At 55.8% G+C, this 24457-nt stretch overlaps 1 protein-coding gene across 2 annotated transcripts; it reads right to left on the reverse strand.

Moving 5' to 3' along the window:
- Positions 1-5707: 5707 nt before the first annotated feature.
- Positions 5708-23953, reverse strand: PLXDC1 (plexin domain containing 1). Of its 2 annotated transcripts, none has more exons than XM_086477977.1 (14): positions 23899-23953; positions 22337-22440; positions 19198-19341; positions 18754-18823; positions 18252-18374; positions 17773-17891; positions 17467-17566; positions 15485-15580; positions 13375-13456; positions 11001-11061; positions 9929-10064; positions 8300-8339; positions 6973-7123; positions 5708-5827 (listed from the first exon to the last, which is right to left on the reverse strand). In XM_086477977.1, the coding sequence occupies exons 1-14, from the start codon at positions 23951-23953 to the stop codon at positions 5708-5710; spliced, it is 1401 nt and encodes a 466-aa protein (XP_086334103.1). The 2 variants fall into 2 exon arrangements, with proteins under 2 accessions (XP_086334103.1, XP_086334102.1); XM_086477976.1 differs by having other exon boundaries at positions 6973-7133; positions 8304-8339; positions 22337-22485.
- Positions 23954-24457: the final 504 nt, after the last annotated feature.

Raw genomic sequence — 24457 nt, forward strand, 5'->3', positions numbered from 1 at the left:
TGGACATGTGTGTGATGCTTGCAGTCACCTGAGCAACTAATTCCACCCTGCCCTGAAAACACCTTTCCTCTGAGTGTCCGCAAGTATCTTTCTTACAAATATTAGCAAATTCACTATTTGTTTGTGAGAGAGGAAATTATTCCCGTCGTTCCTCTCTAGGTGAGGCAACCCAAGGCATAAAGCCTTTTAATACACAACCAGGCGAGGACTTCAGGAGCCCCAATTCCCTGCTCCCAGTCGTAGCCAAAGCTTCATTCCGCAGCGCTTGTACATTCAGAGCTGCGCATCTATTTCAGATTTTATTCCACCGCCCACAGGCCCTTTTGTAGCAATCTGCTCCCTGCTTGCTGTCGGTGCTGTCAGTCGTGGGTCAGCGTGCTGCTGCACCTGAGGTCGCAGTTGCATTTCCAGGGTATAAACCCTCGTTTATTTGTGTAATGGCTGAAGTATTTTCCCCCATTTCTGGGATGTTGTTTAGTAGGAAAGCTATTTGTTCAGCAGAGCTGAAATTTTTGCATGTTTATATATTATAAAGTATTTGCTTGTGTGTGTGTGTGTGTGTATATATATATATATATATATATAAAAAGAGAGAATATATATATATATTCTAATTATATATCTGCTACATCTCTCCTCAGAAAAACAGAACAAGGCATTGGGAGAGCAGAATTCTCTTCTCACACTTAAATTAACTGCTTGTGTTTATGTGAGCAGAGTTTCTCCCAGCCTGGAAAAGGCTCCTGGGGAAGAGGGGATGAACAGGGTGTGAGGCCTTGGGAAGGTGCGAGGGAAAATGAGAAGCAGCTGATAAGTTATTTCTTTTTCCAATACGGCAGCACGGTTGTAGCCATTGAAAGGAGGCACCAAAAAAAAAGGTGACGTCCACTTCAGAAGGGCAGCAGGGACAAAGTCATGCTTGGAAAACGATGCATGTAGCTCCTCGAGCAGAGTCGAGGCCGAGAACAGCACGGGTACACGAAACAGCCCCCGGCTGGGGAGCTAACAATTTCAATAGCCACAGGCAAAACACGGGGTGTTATTGTTCGCCTCTTACAGAGGAGCAGCTGAGGTACCAGGAGATCTGTCACTGTCGGAGACTCGCGCCTCCTGGACCACAACCCAGCGCCTTAGTCACAGCTCCGTCCCGCCTCGGTGGACATCCTCCCATCTCGTCTAACGAGCCTACGCTCACCCGGTGCAGGGGGTGTGAAGCAGGGCCGAATTGCTCCAGTTTCTGTGCTGCCTTGGATGTTTCTGTGTGGTGAGTGGTTTGCAAGGTAAGCGCATGCAGAGAGGGCTGTGGGTAAGTCCTTGTTCTGGCTACGCCCTTATCAGCTCCTCAGGGGGTAACGCACACGGAAGCCGCGCTGTCAAAGCTCCCACGGGAATCAGTCTGCCGCTATCCGTAGTGCATTGCAAGATGGGCCTTTTCCTACAGTTCATCCTCTCCTTCCACCTACTGCATCGTGCCGATTCGTTCATACTTTCAACGTACGACAGCGAAGGAAGCCTGAACACGGAGGAGCTGCCCAGAGGTCTCAGATAAGGACCTCTCAAGTGATTTACATTTTTGAAATAATTTGGTGCTAGGGCAGAGATCAAAACACTACACCTGACAACCCTCAAAAAGTCCAATGAGCCAAGCAATCTTCATTGTTCAAGCTGCGAAGCTTGAAAAAAAAAAAAAAAAATTTAAGTAATCCAAGCAGAATAAAATGAGAAGAAAATTATAGTCTTGATTCAAACCTCAATTACGTTAGTTTTTATCCTAGGTATGTCCTGGGAACACCTCCTGATAATGACGTGTTATTACTAAGACAGAAAAGGATGTCTTGGAAAAAAATAAATCCTTGTATTCTTATAGCGTCAATTAAAAGAATACAAGATGAAAATAATTCCCATCCTGCTTAGAAGTTCACATAACATGACCAATAATCCTTTGCATGTTTTATTTTGAAAACAAAGCAGTCCAAAAGGAAGATTTTTTTTTTAATATTAAGATTGTATTCCATGCAGATAATCCATAGTAAATACATTGCATTAAAAGACAGTTAAAGTGCCTTTAGTCCCTCAAAATAGTCCAGCTGTGCTGTAAATTCAAGTATGTGGAAAGTAGGCCTTTAGTTATTAAGAGAATATTTTTTTGATCTGGGTCCCGCTCCCACTGATGTCAAAAATGGGGGGTGTGGGGTGTGTTACCCCCCAGCTCCCATAGGAGCAGAGCCAACCTCTCGCTGGTCTCTGATAAACCCTGTGCTGCCTTTTCCCGACGGCCGAACGCGGATGAGCAGCCGAGGAGCAGGGACGTGACGTCATTGTCCACCTGATGACAGGCGGCTGCCTCACGCCCGAAGGACGCGCTCAGCCGTTGCCACAGACGGCCAGGGCGCGGTGCTTGGGAAGACAAACGAGGAGCCGGAGCCGTGGTTTGCGGTTTGCATCTTCTCTCAAGCGGCTGAGCCAGGGCCCGAGCGCAGCCGAGAGCCCCAGCCCACCTCACAGCGCTCCAACACGGGTCAACAACACGCGTCCAGGATGCGGTTGCTTTGAAGCAAGCCCAAATGCTGGAAAAACCTCGGGATGTGGCTAGAGAAGCCACGTGGTTAAAAGCAAAATCCAACTCGCTTTACGTCATAGTTGCCATCATCGCGTTCTTGCTTCGGCGCTCGAGACCAGCAAGATTAACCGGCATCTTGAAGTCAGAGTTACACGGGTAGGAAAGGCGTGTGGATCCCGAGGCGTTCGACTCGGTGCAGCCAGCGTTATGCTTGAGCCCAGGCTCTCCTCTTCAACGTCAGAGCTGTACGTGGTGGTAAAGACATTTTTCTCTTTCTTCTAGGCATCGGCGACATTACCGTCGGGTTTTCTGGAATTTAACGACCTCTTCTCTTCCCCTACAAAGCCACGTGCAAAGAACGTTCAGAAAAGGTTGCTCCCTGCTGACTCTGCGAGCTTCCCAGATGTGAACTTCAAGTGCCCAGAGCCAGACCTCGTGTCGAAAGGTAGGACAAAATATTTATTTATTTTCTCCTCCTTGAGACGCAGCATCTACGTGCCTTGCTCCTCCAGGCGAATCCAAACCTTCGGCTCAGAGCACGCACATGACTATGGGCAGTAACTTCTCCATCTACTCTACCACAAGGTCTTAGGGATGATGAATGGGAGCTGTCAACGCTCTACCTGACAATACCCCAAACCCCATTCCTCAGCAGAAGGTACACCAAACAGCTGGTGCACAGCTACGGAACAGCCTGGTTGGGTTTGTTTCTTTCCTTAAAGGGAAAAAAGAAGCGCCTCTTTTACTCCAGGCACTCAGAACTTGGCATCTCCCCCGAAGTACAGGTGTTTTACATATCTCAACTGTTTCTGCGCTATGGCGCTTGGATGTTGTTATTCTCCACCCAAGTGTTTGATCCTCTTCTGAATCCTTCTAAGATCCTGGCTGCAGTGATGCACCAGTGATTTACACAGCTCAATTGCACGCTATTGAAAGTCTGTTTTCTTTTAAATTTGCAGCATTTCAGAACTCTTGGATGTTACCTAGCATCCTAGGGGTTGTAAGGGAAGAGGAGTACCCAAAATCTGGCTGTTACTGTGTATGCATGTTCAGAAAAGCAGTAAAAACAAGGCCATTACTTGAAAAGAGTTAAATCCAGAGAAGATTCCTTACCAGCTCATAACCATTTCAAAGGAGATTGGATCCTGGGCAAAAAACTGGATGACAGCATCCCTTTGAATTCTTCCTACTTCAGGGAAACAGGGGGAAAAAAAACAACCTTCCAGTTGAAAGCTTTATTTGGGAGTAAAGTTTATGTTCAAAATGTGTCTAAAGAGAGACTGTCTGGGCCATAACAACTTGGCACGACTCAGTCTGACTTATCCTGTTTGAGCATTTTGGTGCCTTCATGCCATAACACGATGCAGCAAAAGTCTCCCGAGTTGCTATGTATGAGAAAGTACAATCTGGGGTCTAAATGCCACAAAGCATCCATATTTATCTTTAATGGCTATATAAATTCAGCAGATGAGAAGGAAAACATTAATTAGACAGACCCTGCCTTTGGCAGTAATCACCACCAGTGACAGCTGAACCAGCCAGTGGATAAAATATGCACCAAACATGATTATCAGAATAAATAACTGAGGATCAAGAGAAAATTAAAAAGGAAAAAAAAAAAGAAAAAAAGAAAAAAAAAAAAGCCCCATACAACCCACACCTTTTTTGGTGGGGGAAGAAAACTTTCCCTTACACTGGACTTTGCACTCTCTTTTTTTGTACAAGCTTTCCCCGGTTTAGGGCCCAATCCTGCAGCTGGTGTCTATGGCAGTAGGGTGGAGTATTTCTGCAGGTTAGTCTTGAATTCAGATTGCACAGACGGAGTAGGAAACCCTGAGAGGTCTAGTGTCGAAGCCCTTAGTTAGGGTCAGATTCTGGAATCACGATATATGTACAAATCCAGACCAGGGGCCTAGCGCAGACACCATAAAATAAAAATTAAAAAAAAAAAACCCAAAAAACAACAGAAAAAAATTCCACTGACTTGACTAGGCTCTGAAAACGGTGATGTTTAACCAGGGGATTTTTAGATTTTCAGTGGTATCAAGGCATATCCAGTTGCCTTCACTCCTTATTTACGTGAAATGCCCGTGAATGAGTCGGGATTTACGTCAGGATTTAGCCCGCGGGAGGACACTGCTTTCACCAGTGCTCCGTCCCCGTCCTCTTCCACCAAAGCCCACTCCGTTCCTGCCGGATTAGTGGCCGTGCCACGAGGACATATTTTGAAGGAATCTAAGATTATTTTTTTTTCACACTCTGCCTGCTTTAGGGGAAGGGTCATAATTAGTAATTTAGCAAACTAATTAGATGCCAAAAAGTGCATCAGAGCCATTGGCTCACAAACACCCTGAAGGTGAATCCTCTGCAGGGTTTTGTCCTTAAAATAGATCAGGTTTCCCTTTCTCCGGAGCAGGAGGTAGAAGCTGTTGCTTTGAAAGAGGAGGAGGGCAGGGAGTTGAAGCCATGGTGGTGGAAGACCAACTGCAGGATGAAAAGACAAGGGCTCAAGGCTTCTTGGCCGTGAAGACAAAATTAAACGTCGCCTGCCCCAAAAGAAGGCGAAGGAGAGAGCGGAGAGAGCTGGGGGGAGAGGGGATGGGAGAGGGGATGGGAGAGGGGAGGTGAGCCCTCGGGAGCCAGCCCGCCCCCAGCCACCCAGCCTCTCCCTGGAGAGGGGAAGAGGCAACCAGCCTGACTTTCCGGAGCGCAGGCAGAGCCCGTGTGCAGCAAAAAGCAACTACTTCGCTGTCCCCAAGAGCCTGCTGCTTGCGGCAACAGCGTATTTTGCCCGTACTGAGATTGGCCCCCGCTTTGCTGCCCCTGTTAAGGCTCCCAGGGGAGGAGGGAAGAGATCAGCCGCGCACAGCAGGGGCAAACCCAACCACAAACCAAAAAACCCACGCCAAACCAAAACTCTGGCTGCACTTTTTTTTTTTTTCTGCCCGCCACATCCAGGGCTTCGGTGCCGGGCTGCAGGCAGAGTCCAGCCTCGCTTCGCCCTGACTCATCCTTTTCAAATGCTCCATTGGGTCTTTTTCCTCTACTTGCCGTTTCTTTTCCAAGAGGGGAAAGACTTTGCAATAGAATAACAGAAGACTCCAACACTTGAGACATGGGAGGTTCGAGACGCAGGGGGAGAAGCGCTCAGCACTGTTCTGCTTCGACAAAGCCCTCCTTCTCCTGGCTGGCCGGCTCCACCTCTGAGTACGTTGCATGGTTGGTGTGATTTCGGAATTTCATGGCAGGCCAGTGATGTGGCCTTCGCTGCAGACAGAAACAAAGACCCATCAGAAGCCGTGACAGAACCTTTCACATCAAGCCTGCAGCGAAATTGGAAACTCGGTCCTGAAACAAGAACAATGCTGTCCTTGTGAAAGTTTGACTTTTTGTTAATAACAATGAATTTCAAATAATCGCTTCATGCTTAAAAGCCTTCATTACAATGCATGGATCTCACTGAGCTGACCCACTAATAAGGTTAAAATGGAAATGGAAACTTTGAAGTGTAACCTCCCATCAGCCTCAGATCAAGGATGGCCGGCACTGTGCCCGGGGTAGCAGCTGAGGATGGCCACGGGCTTCCCGTGCGACCACATACAGGTCAGCTCTGTGTCACCTCTATCTGCAAAACAGGGACAACTGCATTGTCCCTTCTCAGCCAGGGGCAGATAAATGCATCAAACATTGCCACGTGCTCAGGTACTGATCTGGTAGAGGCCATGTAGATCAATTCTCTGAAGCCTGTCTCTGCAAACAGGACAGATGGAGGAAAGACAAGTGCTCTAGGAAAAAGCCAGCGAGTGATAAGGAAAGGCTGAGGGGTAAGTGTTGCTCACGCCCTCCGCAGCAGCTCCTGTGCCAGGATTCAGCCCACTTCTGACTGCCTCGGGATCCTACACCCAGCGGTCTTCTGGCTTTTAGCAGCAGATGGAGATTGCTGGACCCCCTGTCTTTCCGAGAATTAAAATCTTCCATTTAGAGCATTCCCACCACCACTTACACAGTAGCTGATGGCATGACATCTATCAGTAAAGTCTGACAATTTTAGTCAACAAAATCCAGCTGGGCAATTCAAAAGGCAGCGATCTCAATTATGTCACAGCTCCAACTGAGCCCTCCAACCAGGCTGCGTGTCGACTGCTCATGCAAGCATCTAACGTTGCACGGGGGGAAAAAAGGCAATGTGTGAAAGGGAGCAAAATAAAACAGCGTGGGAGGGAGAGAGCCTAAGTTTAAAACGTCAACTGGAGGTTGGGAGATTAGCTGTGACTGCAGAACCATGAAAAGAAACTCGGATTTGAACTCTATCAAAGTTCCTCTCTCCTCTTGGCTCCCTGCTCTTCTCTAGAAGGTTAGGATTTGAGAGCAGAGGAAGAGAAAGCCGGCCAGGGATAAGGTCCTCCACTCACCTCAATGAAGAACAGGGCTGCGTTGGAGGTGGGGTGGCTGTTGATGTAAATTCCAGCAAGGATAATAGCTGCGATGAGCAACACAGCCAGAACGATCCCCACGATGGTACCTGTGTGAATCGGGGTGCCTGCTTTCTTGGAAGGAAGGCTGCTGCCCGCGCCTGCAAAAAAAAAAAAAGGATTCAGTTGAGTCTTGAACCGTGCTGAGACCTCAGTAAAAGAAAGGACAGAAAAGAAAAACAAGGCAAGACCTTTCAGAGCTCTGCACGTACGACCGAGCAACTTCGCCTGCTACTGTCTGGCTCCACACGAGGGGAAGATGCACCAGAGCTGTCTGAGCTCCAGGGTTCCTTTCAGACGACAGCAGTAGCTGGTTTGAAAGAAGTTCAAACCACCACCCTGCAGTAACCCCGCCTCCAATCCGTGTTCTTTAGATATTGGCTGCTCACAACGACAGAAAGCCATTAGCCATATGCTGAGCGGGGTCCTCAGCGTGTCTTACCCCCAGCCCTCACGCTCGCCCTCCGTCCTCGGCTATGAATATGCAACTGCACAGAGCTACAGAGGGTGGATGTGGCATATATTAACAGTGACATTACCAGCCATTTGGGGAGCGATTTGGCTGCAACTGGGAAGATCATCCATTTCAAAGGCCCCGTGCCTGCACGGGAACTGATCCTGCACCCAGTTTAGCCAGTTTAACTTCCAGGAGCTGCTTTCAGGTAAAAGGGATGGGCTCGTGGTTTGCATACGACCGTGGTTCTTGTAAACCTGACATCAGGCAAAGAGGGCTCAGCTCCTTCCCGTAGTCTGGAATTAGTAAGAGCATTATGGCAACAGTTTGGTTCCTGCCCTTGGGGCCGACGAACAGACTCGGACTGAGAAAAGATTCACGGGAACAGAGATGAAAAAGGCAGAGCTGGGCTAAGGACACTTTCTCTTTGGACGTTGCAGTGCTCTTTGGCACAGCTGGGGAAATGCAAAAGAAAAAAAAAAAGGACTTTGTGTCTATGCAAAAACTGCAAAGAAAGGGAATCACACACAAAGAGGAAAACTCATCATCTTAGTTTGCACAGCAGGACTAAGTCGCAAAAGCAGACAAACAGCGTCAGGGTAAACCAGCTTGGTCCCGACTCTCCCTTTTCACTACCTGAAATGCTATTAATCAGGATAAGGACAACAGGAGTCTTATCTTGATTACATCCCTCCAATCTCAGTTTCACCTGTCCACCCCGCTGACTGATCGCAACTCCCCGGTGCATTTGATTTCAGTGTAACGTGTTTTCACTTGGAACGAATGTGAGCAGGCGGGGAGAAGATTAAGGGCTTACCTTCGCTTCCTGCATACTGATTGAGCTTCGTATCATCTAAAAGAAGAAACCAAAGGGAAAAAAAAAAAAAAAAGTTAGGAGCCCTCTGTGACATTCTGCGTGCTTCCCACCCGCTGTCATCCCTCTGTAACGGGGCCACTGACAGAACACACCTCTTGCGTAGCACTTACGTGGCCAGTGGCAGTTTTAAACCTCTGAGTTTGGTGGAAGCATGGGGCATATGGTTCGTTGTCTTCCTTCACAAAGGTGGCACCTGGAGCACAACCATCTGAGGAAACCAGTCTTGAAGTATGCTCAGCGTGCAAAGCAGAACAATAAATGAGTGCTGGATGGGCCCCAGCCCTCGTGGGTGTCTGTGTTCAGACTATGGCATCTGCGGCAACACGCTGCTAATACACCCGGAATAAGTCAACGGGATGTTGCGCTGTAGATGTCTTGCATGGGGGCCCAAAATCCAATTCCATTCTTCATCTCATCCTGGAAGAACCAGGATACACTGAACAAGGCTTTACGCCCTGATGCTCTCCACATCACCACCCTCACGAGTCCAGCCGAAATCCTGATCCAGAATTCTTACTGCTTGGCTTACACGTGTGCTAGCTGCAGCGCTGACACACGACCAGCGAGTCAGACACATTCACAAACATCTCCGTGAGCAGATCCAGCGAGCTGGGCCGGCTGGGGAGGATGCAGAGGGGCGGGCCCGCTCCTTTGCTTTGCTTGTTCCTTTGCTGTGCTTCTCCAGATAAAGTTCGCTGCCTGATGCAGCTGGCTGTTTGTTTCCTTCCAAGATTACAAATTAACTTCATGCTTGACTATGTCACAGAAAGCCTCTTGTTCTTTTTCCAAGAATTGGCGATGAGTTGGAAAATAATCTCAGTGGTGGTATTACACTCCCCCTTCCTTTAATTGCTCCTTTCAAAGTCAACTCTATCAGCCCGGCGCTCCGTTCCTCCCCCCAACTCCTTCCCATTGCTGAAGGACAATTACTAATGTTCCTTTCTATTTATTCTAATTAGCAGTTTGCGTTAGGGACTATTAAGCAGCAAAATTGAAGTGATACCTGCCGCTAGGATCGGAGGAGCCAGCCCTGTCTTAATAGGATTATCAAGCTTTAGAACATGGGTGTCTCGAGGGAAGCTCAGGTCCTTATGTGGAGCTTTCCTGTGCTGGAACGAGCACCGTTGCCGAGCAGAGGGCAATCACAAGCCCGTGCTGGATTACTGCCAGCCTGAGAGCACCGACAACCCTGGGTCACCAGCTGCGACCACGCACGTTAAAAGCCCGAGCCCCTGTACACAGTATTAACCCCCGTTATGATGCTGGGGGGGTCTGTCCACCAGTGACTAGTTGCTTGTTGACCTTCACGAACGCATCAAAAGGCTGCCGTGCAACTGTAAAACTCTTCCCACTGGAGTATTTCATCTCTCCCCTCGCCATCACTCCGAGTCTCACCTCTTAGGCTGCCCCTCCTTCTCCTTTCCACTGCCTCCTCTTCCCACCCCTGCCCTGTGCTTCACACATGGTTTGTTACTGTATTTCTTTGGGTACAAATTGGCTTTATGAGGCATCAGAGTGAAAGACCTCGAGGATGGGGTGTCCCTGCTCACCCCACCTGCCCCTACCTTCTGTAGTGAGGCTGTCGATGAAGAGCGAGGAGGTGGAGGTGGTGACATCCTCATCCAGCGGCGAGAAAGAGCTGTCAGGAGGTGCCGAATAGTGGTCGCCTTCTGCTAAATCCTCGCAGGTCTTCTCGTCTGACTGGAAAGAAAATGGAGAACAGCTACTTTTCCTAGCTCTCCTCCAGCAGGAGTGCCAGGGAGCCAGAGGTGAGGACTGTGCTTCCCAGGCTTAGGGCTACCAAGCCCTTGGGGTTCAGACACTGGACTGGAAGCAGAGGACATGGTCCAGAAGTGCCAGAAGAAGTATGGGGGGGGTGACCTGGAGGTTGGAGAAGAGGAGAAAAAGTTTGGGAACCACTTAAGTAGGACAAATGACAATGCTCTGGTAAGATCCTACAGTCTGACCTTCTTGCATCACTGGCTGACCTTACAGAGGTCCTGTGACCTCCTCTTCCCTCGCTCAACCCTCTTGGTTAACAGGGAACAAAGCTGAGTTTTCAGTGGGGAAAAAAAAAAAAACAACAACAAAAAAAACCCAAAGCAGAAACAGATGTTTTGTTAGAGCTGATCTGTCTGAGACAAAGAAACTAGTTCATCCAATGTGGAGATAATTGTGCTAACAAGGACAAAAAAAAAAAAAGAATCACAAGGGCTAATTTCTTCATGCTTGAGAGTGAGTAAGAGTCACGCTTCAGAAGGTGAAGAAAAAAAATATCCCAGTGTGCTCAAATTGCACCGTTTGGTAACTTCCTGAGGTCTCTGCACCTTTACTGAATATCCAGCACCAGCCAACACGGGGCCACGACAGCAGCAAGGGAAGTGCTGGGCTAGATGGACCATCTTTTAACTATTCCAGTACAGACGTCCTCTGTTAAGCGGATCAGTGGTCCCACTGCAATGGGAAAGGGGTATCCCATGGGGTACTCGGTCTGTTCCAGAACAGCATGGGTCACACGGAGCTGAGCGTGACTTTTCTCAGCTGGGATATGGCCATTGGGTTGGGTTTTTTTTTCCTGCAGATCAGCATCACTCCTAGCAGAGGACCTAAGAGAAGTGGTTCCTCTCTCAGACTCACCTTCTGGCCACAGCCGTAGGACAGCCACTCCTCACGGTATCGGTCAAAGCCGCTGGAACACCTGGGGAGAAGAGCAATATTGACCTGTGGCAGGTGAATTCCTGAGAGACACAGCAGCAATAACGCTCACTGGCCCCCTCTACGTGATTTCTGAGCTGCCCAAGAGTCCCAAACGCTGCCTCCATGGGCGCTCTGCACAGATACTTGGACAAACAAGTATCTGAGGACTGGAAAGATTATATAAACGTTGGTCTCCAAAGACATGGGGTTTCCAGTACATCTGTGCTGGAAGGACCCAAATGTTCCTCTTCACAGAGGAGGAAAAGGGTCAACACCGCTTCTCCAAGGGAAACGGAGAAGCAAAGAAATAGGAAAAATATATAGACTGAGTTTGAATTTCCATTCCCTGGACTCTGTGCCAGGGCAAGGCCGTGATCTCCACGAGGGTTGTTGGTTTTTTTTTTTTTTCCAGCAACATCTGCACAGGAAAAACACATTAAAGAAATTATAAACGGCGTCAGGAAAACACCAGCTAGAGAAATCTCTACAGAAACAGAGGGAATGAAACAGCACTCTGACCTTTGGGAAGTCTCTGGGGATCCCAAAATATGAATCAGGGGTTCAGTCACACAAGCACTAATTTACCCAACTACCAACCAGTAAAAGAGAAGAAGCCACAAAGAACTTCAGGTCCTGCTGAGTCACTGAGATCTTTGCTTAAAGTACATTAAACAACGATTGAGGGCTCGGCAAAAGCGAAAATACAAACTCCGCTGTCCAGGAGAGCTGAGAGGAGTCTGGGGTTAAATCACTGAGCTGGGCTCAGGATGGAAGTTCAAACCCTGGCAGCCCCCCTACCAACTTCCTTGGGAAAGATCACGCTGGCTTTGCAAAACCAACCTGGTCGAAAGCCAACGAGATAGCGGCGGGCTTGCTCCCGCCTGCGGCGTCCGCCACGCTTGCCGTTTGTACTTTCCAGTTGTAACCTAAGCTCTTCAGGACCGAGCTGCTGAGATGCAGTTACGGCTGCAGGGAGCGTGGCTTTTAGCCAACACATCAAGAAGTCCCCGTACTATAAGTGATAACACAAACATCAGCAACGGCGACTCGGATTTCGGAAGATCAGGTTTGCAAACACCGCGAATTTGGAACAAGCAGAGCGACAAAGTCCTTGAACCCCGGGGTTTCAGCCCAAGATCCAGACTAAGCCACTGTATCCCAGGCTTGGTTTTGCTACCAAAGCCACATCTGGTTTCACACATCCCTCTCAGCTGCGAGAACACAATATTCTCTGATCTGAAGCGACCGCTGAGCAACTGTCATTGAAAAATGATGTTCCCCTGGCTCGGGTTGTATTCCAGCCCACTGAAAGGCACTGAATCAACGCTGATTTATGGGGTTGCTTTGCTGATGTCTCAGGATCTTTCCCTGTCCCAGCTGCCCTGCTCATACCTTGCTGATCTTGCTGCGTGTAAGGCAAGGGTGCAAGTCTCGAGCGTCGCGAGGGAAGAGCTGCAGAAAGGAGGAGTGAAGGTGCCCTGCGAGCGATGCGGGAGGCGGCTGGGGAAGGGGGGCAGCCAGCGTGCCTTCCTGGGAGAGCCGGGCACTTCCCAAGCGCGGCCGTCCCCCCGCCGCGTGTGAGGATCTGTGTTATTGGGTCCTCTCCCCTGCCACTAGCTCTAAATAAATATTTCAGCAAAATCTCATTAAACTCTCTCGTGCTCCGTATCGCGCTGCTTGAGCTGAAGGAGAGCACAGAGCAGGATTGCTGCACGGCTGGGGCTGGCTTCGTCCCCCCCCACATCCTCTATTTGCCCCCCCAAAAAGCAGCAAGTGCCCCCCACCCTTGCTGTGTCTCATCCCCGACAAGGAGGGGCCGTCCCCCGCGGCTGGGGGGCTGATGAGCATCCCCAGCGCTGTGACCGACCTGCCGTCCTTCAGACCGGAGCCCGGCCCGGCCTCCCTGCCCTGCGCTTCTGGCTGAGCTCACGGCCTCAGTCAGGACAAGTTCCCCCCCCCCCCCGTGTTTAAGCTGACTGACAAAAAGGTGAGCCTCGCTTCTGGTCTCAACTTGTTCCGGCTGCTGCATCGAAGCATCAGGACCAAAAACCCCAGCCTTGGGAAATGTCTCCTTTCAATGGCTGGTAACTGGAGATCGGGTCAGCACTTAACCATGGCTGCGAGACTGAGAGCAGCGCCCTAACTAAGCCAACTAAAGCAACAACGACAAAAAAAAACCCCAACAAAATAAAGGAAGATAACAATAAAAAGCCAGCAAGGCTGATACAGGCATCAGACCTGGAGTTGCACTTGCTCTCCCAGCTACAGAAACATTAGCAAGAGAAGAGGTGGGAAGGAAACTCATCCCAGCTACCTCTGCAGGACATGACACCAGCTGCAGTTGAAGGTCAGCTCCGAGGTCACGCACATTTCACAGCTCTGATGCTGGAGACAAGCTGTAAAAGAGAGAGGAGAGACGTACCAGCGATACACCAGCAACTGCACGGGCACAGGGGAGCAACTGCAGAAAGCTGGTGGCGTGGAGAGAACCAGAGCGTCAACAGAGGAGTCTCTAACCCAACCTCTCTCTCCAAGGGCGCTGCAGGACAAGGCAGCACCTTTCTAGCAGGAGTGGACTCACAGTCCATCTCTAAACATCTTCCCATTCCATTTAGCTGGGAATTAACACCCATCTGAGACTTATACCACTTATTATTAGTGTACAGAGGGTGTTTTCTGGAAGGAAGGAAGCAATGCAAGCAGTTCAACCCTCTGTTGCTCTGTCCATACTAAGTAGTCCTGCAAGAACATCTCCACACTGGAGAGGACTAGAGAGATGTAGAGTACCATCATTTGCTTGTCACCTTGCCTAGAAACGTTGGCCAAGGGGGCTTGACTGCAAAAAAAAAGCCAAGGAAACCAGCAGTTTTAACAAGCCCCTCGGGAGTCCCTGGCAGCCTGCACCGACAGAGCCGAGAGCTGATCCGGCGCTGTGAAGTACCGGGTGACGAGGGCAGGACACCAGAGGGTCACGTCCCGCATCGGCGCACAGGATCCCGAAAGGCAGCGGCATCCCCATCCCTCCTGGGACGCCTGGCACAGCTCCATCCCAACCCAGACGCGCCGTCCCTTCTCCCTCCGGGGGCTCCCTGTCCTGCCCCTCGCACTTGAGCCAACTCACCACTGCTGCCGCCCCAGACCTGGGCTGCCCACACTTTTCTGGTGGCCTCTGATCTCCTCCTGTCCCAGGCTTTTTCCCGAGCAGGCTGCCGTGTGGAGGCAGTGAGCGAGCAAGGACCTCTGGAGAAGAGGCAGAGGCTAACCCAGCTCATCCCCTTCTGACCTGAATAAGGTTAAAACTTAAACCCCCAGAAGAAAAAGTGGAGTCTAATTCTCTCTAGCTCCTCTGAAGATACTGCTCTCAGCTGCCCTAGCTGCTGGGGAAAAACAAAATAGCAAGTCTTAAGGAGAAAAAATAGAATTATTGCAGAATGCTTATTTATGATCTGCTTTGCAGAAACCCTGCCTGCTGTTAAAATTGTCATAAAATACCCTGGGGAGACCGTTTAAATGCATAACCTTGGTATCTTCATGACAGATTTACTCTCTGCTCTGTATTTACGGACTGCATGACGACTTCCCCTCGTGCGCATGCGTCCTTGGGTCCAAATACTAAAAATGTATCTATTTCACAGGATCCTTAAGAAATTTCATCTGAGTGTGGAGGTGTAGAAAATGTCTGTAGACAGACCTGAAGGGAACCAGTGTCCGGCAAAATTAGCTGCAATTTACGGAGCAGAGAAAAGGAGTTTCAGAGGTGGGAGGAGCAGGAAACAAGGAATTACTGGGACGAGAGGGGATTTACTGGGAGCAGCAGGAGCCACCGACTCAGCTGCGCACGAGGATGCTGGCAGGGCAGCACGGAGCGCAGCCTGGGACCATAGCACGTCGCTCCCAGGGACACGGTGGCTGGCACCGCTGCTCTCGTCACTCAGCTGGGGAGCACTGAGCAAACCAGATAAGGTGTCATCTCCTGCCGATCCCTCCTTTATCAGCTCCTCCCAGGCCAGCTCCGCTTCGCTGCATCCCAGGCTCCCGTCTCAGCCACGCAGCAGCCAGGCTGGCGCACGTGTGGGATTTGCTCTTGGCTGAGGTTGACTCTGAGCTGATAAATCCAGACAGGGCCCTACGTACGAGACATTCAGCGACAGCCACGCACCGACCCCAGAGCTGGGCGAGCTCTACCCTGGCCGATAGCCCACCCTGGCCGATAGCCCACCCTCCCTCCACGGCTCCAGTGCACAGTAGGATCCCAACTGTCGGGTGACAGGGGGCACCCACACACCCCTCCAGTCCCCACTGAACCTGCCTCCTCCAGCCTTGGCTTCCCCCTTCGGCTGTAAATAAGAGGCTGTCGTAGTTGCTGGGTGAAACCGCGGCAGGGAAACAGGCGCCGGGGCACCACACCACCCTGTGCGACTTACTGGGCAGCGGGGTGAACTCCACGGCTGACATGTTGGTGATCTTGCTGGTGTCCAGCTCCACGCGATGATACTCGTAGATGGTCCGACGGCGGGACTCTGAAACACGGAGCCTTGGCTTTAGGCTGGCCACAACCCCCGCACGCCCTTCCCCAGCCCACACAGGGGTTTAGCCCACGCGAGAATCCCACCACGTGTGGGGAAAGACCGTGGGGCTGCTGCTGGCTCCCAGCTGCAAGGCAAAGGTGGCCCCAGGCCTTGGGGTCGTCCCTGTGGGAGAGGACAGGCAGGCTGCAGGATGAAGCAGTGCAGGAGGCGCTGGGGAGGGAGGAGGGATGTCAGGGCACAGATCTCCTCTTCCCTGTTTTGCTAGGAGGAGCTTGGAGCTCTCTGTCCCCCTCTCCCCAACCAGAGGCTCCCAAGATGGACGTGGTCCAGTCCTGCATCGCTCTAAACAAACACGAAGCTGCACAACACATTGCTCGTCAGTGACTCACGGGGCTGCGAGCCTCCCCCGTGCGCAGCGCTCGCCTGGAGCTCCGCGCCGCTCCCCGGGCTCCCGCTCTGCAGCCGCCTTCCCCCCAAAGCCTCCGCCTTCCCTCATCTCCCTCACGCCGTGTCCCCTTCCTTCTCTTTCCCCTTCATCCTGGGACATAGAGGGGCCTACCCTGGATTCGGGCTTCTCCCAAATTTTCTCCCAGCGTCTGCCACTGATTCACATGGCGACACCAGCCAAGGTGCTTCTCTGGCATCACGCCGATCTGCGAGGGTGACCAAACCTGGCCGTCCAGCACGGCCACGGCTCCTCGCAGCTCTGCTCCGCACATGGAGACCAGCAGATGAGCAGGACGGAGCGCTCTCCCCTCCCACCCGCTCCTCTCCTTCCCTTCAAGCCTTGTTTCTTCACCTCATCAGGTTTTTTCCTTGCTCAGTTCTTGCATTTCTTCTCCCCCACCCCTTCCTCTCACACCCCTGGGGCAGGCAGGAGGTGCAGGCAGGGGACAGCAAGCCCACGGGGATGGAGGGCACCAGCCCGGTGGGGTGGGGAGGGGAGGCACCATCCAGCCTGGCCGAGGTTTTTGCACAAACTGTTGTAAACGGGGAATAAACGAGGGCCAGATGGCAGGCTCCATAAATAACGAGGAAAAGCAACCGCGCCGGGTGCAGCGCGGGGAGGCAGGAGCGAGGTTGGGCTCTTCATGACGAGAGGGGACAGGAGAGGCTGGAAGAGCCTTTTCGGTGAGCTCCCCCCCAGGCCTGCAGCTCACGGCACGTGTGGAATAAGCATGTGAACACGTATGTAGCCGTCCCCGTGTCCTGCTGACACAGGTGCAGACCCCAGCCCTGCCCGCAGCGCCGTGACACGCACTCAAGGGCAGTCCAGAGCAGCAGCGGTGCGGCTTGCAGGCTCCCCTAAGCCCCCACGCCTATAGGAACGGGGCACCCAGCACCCCCTACGCCTATAGGAACGGGGCACCCAGCACCCCCCGAGCCTCTCGTCCATCTGCAGCCTCATTTGCAATTGTTCTTCCCCTCCTCCTCATCAGCTGGAAATCAGGGAAGCGAGAGCTTGGCTGCTCACAGCGATTCTGAACACACTTGCCTGCAGCTCCTCGCCAAAGCACACGGCGTTCGCGGGCTGGGGCCACCCTGACCCGCGGGGCCACCCGGAGCACAAGGCTGCGCGATGGGCTTGGCCACGGGGAGATGCACCCCGGGAGATGCACATGGGGACGTGGGACAGGGGGAGCATCCATGCAGCCAAGCCCCACACGCCTCCTCACGCTCCCTTGCTCCCCACCGTGAATCCAAGCAGCGCATCCTCGTGTCTCCAAGCGCCCAAGGACGAGGACGTCTCATCTCTCCTTCCCCAACCAGCCCTCTCCTGGCTGCGATGCCGGGGGAGCCTCGGCATCCCTGCAGGATCAGCTGCTTCCCTGCCCCACCAGCCGCCTCCCCCCAATTCCTCCAGCGCAGCGACTCACCAGGCACATCGGGAGATGGGTTGAGGATCATGAAGGCATCGGAGAGGCCAGCTTTCACGGGGTGCTGGGTGGCACTGATCTGTAGGACCGGCACGGGGATCTGCAGCCGGGGAGAGAAGGTGTGATGGACCCCAGCCCTGCTCTGGGCTCCTGGTGCTGCTGCAGAGGTCTCCAGTGCTTTAGTGGCACTGGGAATGCCCAGCCTCAGCGTGTGAACAGTTATAATACCAAACCTCCTCCCAGACCCACAGGGACACCCCACAGGGAACCTCCTGCCGTGCCTTCCCCAGCAGAAACACCTCTCACCTCCTTGTACCCAAAGACGATTCTCCCGGTGCTGTGCAGGGCCGCCTGGAAGGTGAAGCTGCCCATGTCCTCCTTCCCCTGAAGATACACCTTGTCCCACTGCACCACAAAAACCGTCCCTGGGGGAGAGACCAGAGAGGATCAATCCTCTCATCTCCCCCTGCTCTGCATCTCAACAGCCCGACCGGTCCCCTCCTGGCGACGAAGCTCCAAGTCAGCTCATCCCCCAACCTCCAGCACTTCGCTCTGAGCAGACCCATGAACGAGCCCCTGCCCAACATCCCAAAGCCCTCCCCGGAGCGCTGAGCAGCCCCTGCTGCCCTGGGCTCCCCTTCCCCACACCCTCACCTGGCTCCAGCCCCTCTATTTGCTCCCGAGAGCTGAGCTTTGCCCAGTTTTACAAGGAAGGAGCAGCCTGGTGCTCTGCACGTACGGCAGCCGCCGCGGCTCGCGCGGGGGGCGGCCGGAGCGGGGCTCACCGTTGTCCAAGTACTGGACGGTGGAGTTGCGGGAGTAGCTGGGGTTGAAGTTGGCCATGAGGGGTGCGACGTACTGGGTGGCCGTGAGCATCCGATGGATGACGTCCCCCATGAAGATAAAACCTGAGCAAGCAGAGGAGGATGAAGCAGCTCCCTCCCTGTTTCTGACCTCCCACCACCCTGCCCTGGCTCACCCATCCCTTTTTTTACCCCCAGCATCTCCTCCAAGCCTGTGTGACCCCCCTGCATCCCCTCCAGCTCCTCAGCTGCTGCAGAAACCGAGGCGCCAGCAGCACCCGACCCCCTGAGTGCCAACGGCAGGGCAGGGGTTAGACTTGGGGTGCAGGGAGAAAGGTAAAAGGGCTGCAGCCCCGTCTCTCTCTGAGCTCCCTGGGGCTTAGGGACACGGGGTGAGGTCAGAGCCAGCACCAGAGCCACGTCCAGCTCTCCTACTGGAGAAATGCCAACCAAGCGCGGGCACCCCTGTCCCACCCCGACTCACCGCCCGTCGCTATCGTGACCTGCCGCAGGAGGTGGCCGTAGAAGGGGAAGTCAAAGGAGAGGACGATTCTCTGCGGGAGAGAGACGGGGTGAGAACTGCTCCCAGCCTTCGGAAAAACGCCTGCTGGGGACGCCGGGAGATGGGTTCGTGCCCACCAGCACCGGCTCTGCCCTGGCTTGGAGCAAGCTCCCAGGGCCGGTGCGTGGAGGGGTGGGAGAGGGATGGGAGCGGGGGTCCTGTGGGTGCCCGGTCCCCAGGGCTCATCCCCTTCAGCCCGGGACTGGGGGAGACCAAACGCCTCCCAAGCCTTGGTCTCCACCAGGCTGTCACGGAGACGTGGAGGGGATGCTGCTGGCCCGGGTGAGGTGCCACCGTCGGGAAATCCCTGCTGGGAGAGGAGACGTGGGGGACACCCCAGGCTGCAGAACAGCCTCCCGGGCTCACCGAGGCCTGCCGGTGCGTGTTGGAGAGGATCCCGTGGATCTTCACTTGGCTCCTGTTGGCCGCTGCCATGTCGACCCACAGTCCCCTCAGACGGGCGTCCCCCGGCCCGTAGATCCGCGACACGTAGTAGCTGTGGTTGTCCTCCTGCAGCCGGGGGGGGGGACACATGGGGTGACAGGGGACAGCCAGCGTTACCCAGCGTGTTCCAGGGAGATGCAAACCCCCCCAGGCACGGCTCAGAGCAGCCAGGAACCCGACCTCAGCCCAAAGCAGCAATAAAAGCAGCACGGAACCCCCCCGTGCGAAGCCAGCAAAGGGTGCGGAGCAGTTGGAGAAGGTGCAGAGAAGACCCACGAGACCGACCGAGCGCGGAGAGGACGGGCTGGCCGGCGAGAGAGGGACGTGAGTCACGAGAGACTTCAGAGAAGCGGATGCGACCTTCCCGGGAAGAAAATATCCTGCTCTAGAGCCAGGGGCTGGAAGTTACAGCTCAAGTGAGCACGAGAGGCAAAGCAAACAACTGCAGACATGGAAGCCCAGAGGAAATGATGAACCTTGGAACAGGCAGCTCGGGGAAAGCAGCCGAGCCACCGCCGCCAGCCGAGGGCTGAGGATGAGGGACATGGTGGGGGGAACGGGGCTCTGCGGGGCATGGGCTGCTCGCCTGGGTGACACCCCCAGAGCGTGGGATGGGGCACGGGTCTGTGGGAGTGATCAGCTCCCCCCTTGCTATTCTCACCCAGAGCAAGGCGAGGGACCCTGGGCATCCCCCCGCCAAGCCACCAGCAGCACCCCTGGGCTCCCCGAGCCCCCTCTCCCCGACAGACCAGAGCACGGACCCAGCAGCAGCTCTGCCAAGAGCCATCTCAAACTGGTCAGGGACCTGTTGAAGGACACGCATCCCCACCGGGGACCTGAACTGTGGCCGGTTCGTGCCGGGGGGGACGGGAAGGATCTTCATTTTCCTTGGGAAAGCGCTGCTCCGTGCCAGCGCCTGGCGTGCCGCCACGCGCGCCGCTCGTCCCCGTCTGCTGCGCTTCTGCGGCTCACCCTCTTCTCGCCCCCCCAGCATCCTTCCCCCAGATCCCCCCCGCCTGCGGCTCCCCCCCCACCCCGGCTGACCGCAGGACCCCCTCCCAGCCCTGCTCCCTGCACGTGAACCTGGGTGCCGGAGGCAGGGAAGGAACCGTCAGCCCAGGATGGAGGGGGTAAAAACAGAGAAAGCGAAGCCCCCCGCCCGCTTTGAAGAGCCCCGCGTTGCTCCCCAGAGAGCGACGGCGGGTCTGCAGGAGGCCGAAGGAACGAAATGCTGTTAGAAAAATCCTGCGACGTCATTTTTTCTGCTTCAGCAAAGTTCAGGGAGAGCCGTCGCCCTCCTCTGCCTCCTGTGCAAGCCCTGACTCCGGGGAAAAGCTCTCCTAGCTCTTCCCCCCAGCGATGACAGCCCCTTCTTGCTCGGAGGGACTGCCGCAGCCCAGAGTCGTCCCTTCCCTAGGGATGGGGAAACTGAGGCAGGGGGAAGGCTGCGCCGGTACCTGCTGCATCCCAGCACACACCTCCCCGTGCAAAGGCTTCGGAAACCCCCTGGGACGCAGGGACAGGCCACCGCTGGGTGACAAAATGACAAAACCTCCCGTGCCCTTGCCCCCCACCCCCAGTCCCCGTGCCTTCCCGATGTGTTCCAAATAAACCAGGGGGGAAACAAGCAGGGCCGGGAGCGCGGCGGAGCTGGCTGCCGAGCTCCTGACCTCATCGCTGACTCATTAGGATGTCCTAATCCGTCACCTTGCTTTGGTTACAGCAGGAACGAGGAGAGGAGAGGGTTTGGACACACAAGTGGGGAGCGCAGCCACCGTGGGGCAGAGCTGGGGGAAGGACAGCAGCGACGCCCGGCATCACACCCCGCTTCAGCCTTTGGGTCCAGAGCTGCCCCTCTGCACCCCAAACCTGCCACGTTTGGGGGGGGGGGGGGGGGAGGGGAAGAGAGGGGAAACGCCTCCAGTCCCCAGGCTGGCACCTCCCAAGGGAGGATCACACCTGCGGGTCAGGCGCGGTGAGATGCAGCGACGCACGGAGGAGCAGCGTCCCTGACCTTGAACGTGGCCCCGCTCTCGGGGCGGCCGCCCCTCGCCCCCCGACAGTGCTGAGCCAAGGAAATTGCTGCCTTTTCCTCCCGGGAACCACAAGCGCCATCGCACCCTCCCTGTGGTTCCCCGGCATCTCCAAATGCCGTGGTGGCTGTTGGTGGTTTTGGGCTGGTTTGGGGTTGGGTTTTTTTTTTCCAAAAACACTTTCACATCAGGGACTTTTCTGGCTTCTGGCCCATCTCCATCCCTGATGGTCAACGAGCAAGGCCGAGCTGGAGCTTGAGCGGAGCGGAAGCAGCCACAGCTGCTTCTCCCCTGCACAGGGGCACTAATTCCACCGAATCCACAACCAGCTGCCGGCAAAAACACCAGGACAAGTCACCACGGCCAGCACATCCACCAGAAACCACCCCCAGCCATGGCCACGCATTCCCCCCCCATCCCATCCCATCCCATCCCATCCCAACCCACCCCACCCCGGACACCTCAGAGCTGAGCAAACTCCCCTGGCTGCCAAGGGACACACAGCCCCCACCACAAATAACCGGGAGCTAATTGAGGGCAGGTAATTAGGCACAGCCGGGATGTGAGAACCAAGTGAGACGTCCCAGGAGGTGACACTGCTGCTACACCAGTTCGTTAGCGGCGGCGTTGGCTGCTGCCATCCCCAGCCAGCCTTGTGCCGTTCCCACACAGCCCCCTCGCCCCGGCATGCCCTGAAACCCGCTCAGCGCCGAGAACCTCGGCAGCATCATCCCCGCTGCGGACGTGGCATCGCGGCAAGCGAAGCATCCCCGGCGTTTCAGACCAGGGGTGGCCCCGGGGCCTGGCAGAGCTCACGGGCAGGGATGGCCGCAGGGCTCGGAGCAATCCCCAGGGCACGGCCGCCTCGGCGCTGGGCTGTAATTACCCGGGATCCAGCCCCACACATTAAATCGGAGCCAGCGTCTCCACCAGCTCCCTGCCCAGCCTGGAAATAGCTCTCGGCGGTCAGGCACTGGCCGGATCCTGCCTCGGGGCAGGCGGCACCGGCAGCGGGGACCCCAACTCACCACGATCCGCGTCTCGTTGGCCGGCAGCGTGTCGATGGCCAGGCTGCCCCCCACCAGGTCCTGGCTGATGCGGGTCCCATCAGTGCCCGGGGAGGTCTCCCGAGCTCTCCGCCGCCCTTCGCCCGCTGCCGGGCTCCCGGGGGGGCGTCCTGGGGGGAGGTACAGGGATGGGTCAGTGGGGTCCCACACCGGGAGGGCACCCACCTGTGGGCTGGCATCAGCCCTCTCCCCCAGCAAGGCAGCTTCTGCTTAGGTGACACGAGTTTGGAGGGGTCTCAGCCCTGATAAGCAGCATCACTGCAATGATGGAGACGCAGGGAAGGGCTTCTCGGGTCAGGGGTGGCTACGGGTGACAGACACCCACGGCCAGGGGAGGAGAGCGGCGATGGAGGGGTGAAAGGAGGCAAAACACCTACAACCAACCCCCCCAGTTCGGCTCACACCCCGCACATGCCAGCGCACGGGGAGGAGCGCGAGGCCCCGGGGATGGGGAAGACGCCGCTTCAGCAACGGGGCACCGGCGTGGCTGTGTCCTCGATGTCCCCAGCCATCGGTCCCCTCCTCCGGGCTGGTATGGGGTCCAGGTGCCAGGGCAGACTCCAAGCATCCCTCTCCAAAACGAACGTGTCCCTCGTCCCCTCCTGCTGCGTCTCCAGCCCCGGGGAGGGAGCGGGGGCCGGAAACACGGCTCAGCGTTGAGGGGATGAAAAAGCCATTTGGGACCAAATCTGCAGAGATTTATGAGATTTCCTGGCAGCTCGGCACGGGCGGAGGCGGTGCGGACGGCACGCGCTCGCCCACGGGCAGCGACAGAGCCACGACGTCTGTCCCCAGCGAGCGGGACAGCAAAAACAGCCGGCGGGGCTGTGGGCTGCTCCCCTCACCCTTGGGAGAGGGCTCCTGCCTTCACCCCTGGAGAGAAGGAGCTAATTGCTGCCTAATGAGCTCCTGGTCCCTTCCTGAGCTGTCCCGTGGGGCTGGTTTCTGCTCCCAGGGCCTCTGGGAGGGGAAACTGAGGCAGGGGGGACCTGGCAGGAGCTGGCAGCCGGTGGGTTGTACCCCACTGCCAAAGGACGGGGAAAGGGGCTCTATGCTTGTGGGGGGGGGGTCGCACTCACCTTCCCTTGGCGGGGCTCCAGCCTCTCGCTGCTGCTGGGAGGTCTGAGGTGCCCCAGGGAGCAACAAAAATCCCCCAAATCTCACCGGACGGCTGCACCCACAGCCAAGCGAAGCACCAGCCGTGCCACGGGTGGGGGAATCCTGGGTGGGTGGAGGCACCCCAGCAGCGGGGGCCACAGCCCCCCTCCACCCCAGGGCTGCTCCGCACGGTTGCAACGGGGTCCGGGCACCCCACGGTGCCAGCGCCTTCGCTGTGGAGATGCTGGGGCGGGGGGGGGGGGGGGAAGGGGTGGAGCGGGAGGGGACGACGACGACCCCCCTGGCAGGTCCCACGCAACCGGGGCCCCCCTAGACCCCCACTCCGGGGATTCGCCCCCTCTCCACGGAGCTCGCCCGCCGCACAGCCCCCCCCCCCCCCCTCCAGCGCCCCGCCGCTCCCCTACCTGCGCCCAGCGCCCCGCGCAGCAGGCAGAGCAGGATCAGGCCCCCCCAGAGCATGGTGGGGGGCGGCGGGCCCCGCTCGGACCCGGCTCTGTCGGGGGTCCGGGGGGGCTCAGCGCCCCGCCATGGGCCGGCACCCCCGGGGAGGCGCGGACGGAGCCGGAGCGGGAGCGGGAGCCGGAGCCCGGGCGGGAACCGGGGGTGGGGCCGGGGGTGGGGCTGGGGGTGGAGCGGGGGGGGGGGGGGGATGGAGCCGGGGGGGGGGGGGGGGGGGGCAGCAGGAGGTGTCTCCCCCCGCCTCGTCCCGGGTAGGGCTGGTTGGGGGGGAGCAGCAGAAATGTTCCGTCTGCTTTGCACTCCCTTTGCAGCAGGAGGACCGGGTATCGGGGGGGGGGGGGGGTGTCCCGGGGGTAGTGGTGTGTCCCCCAGGGTGGGGGTCCAACTGGCACCGCAGCGCCCCCCGGAGCAGCCCTACGCTCCCGTCCCCATGTTGGCTTGCGGCCACAAGGGGCAGCGGTTTTGGGGGGCCAGGGGGCTCGGGCTGCACCCCCGCCCCTCCAT

The sequence above is a fragment of the Leptosomus discolor genome, chromosome 25 (genome assembly GCF_034619465.1).
Source record: "Leptosomus discolor isolate bLepDis1 chromosome 25, bLepDis1.hap2, whole genome shotgun sequence".
NCBI classification, from domain to species: Eukaryota; Metazoa; Chordata; class Aves; order Leptosomiformes; family Leptosomidae; genus Leptosomus; species Leptosomus discolor.

Coding starts and splice junctions, on each gene's coding strand:
- PLXDC1 (XM_086477976.1), bottom strand. CDS start 23,953: ATGCTCTGGGGGGGCCTGATCCTGCTCTGCCTGCTGCGCGGGGCGCTG. Junction 18,824..19,197: donor ACACGCACCGGCAGGCCTCG/GTGAGCCCGGGA, acceptor TCTCTCCCGCAG/AGAATCGTCCTCTCCTTTGA. Junction 11,062..13,374: donor TGGTGTCATGTCCTGCAGAG/GTAGCTGGGATG, acceptor TCTTCTCCCCAG/GTGTTCCAGCGGCTTTGACC.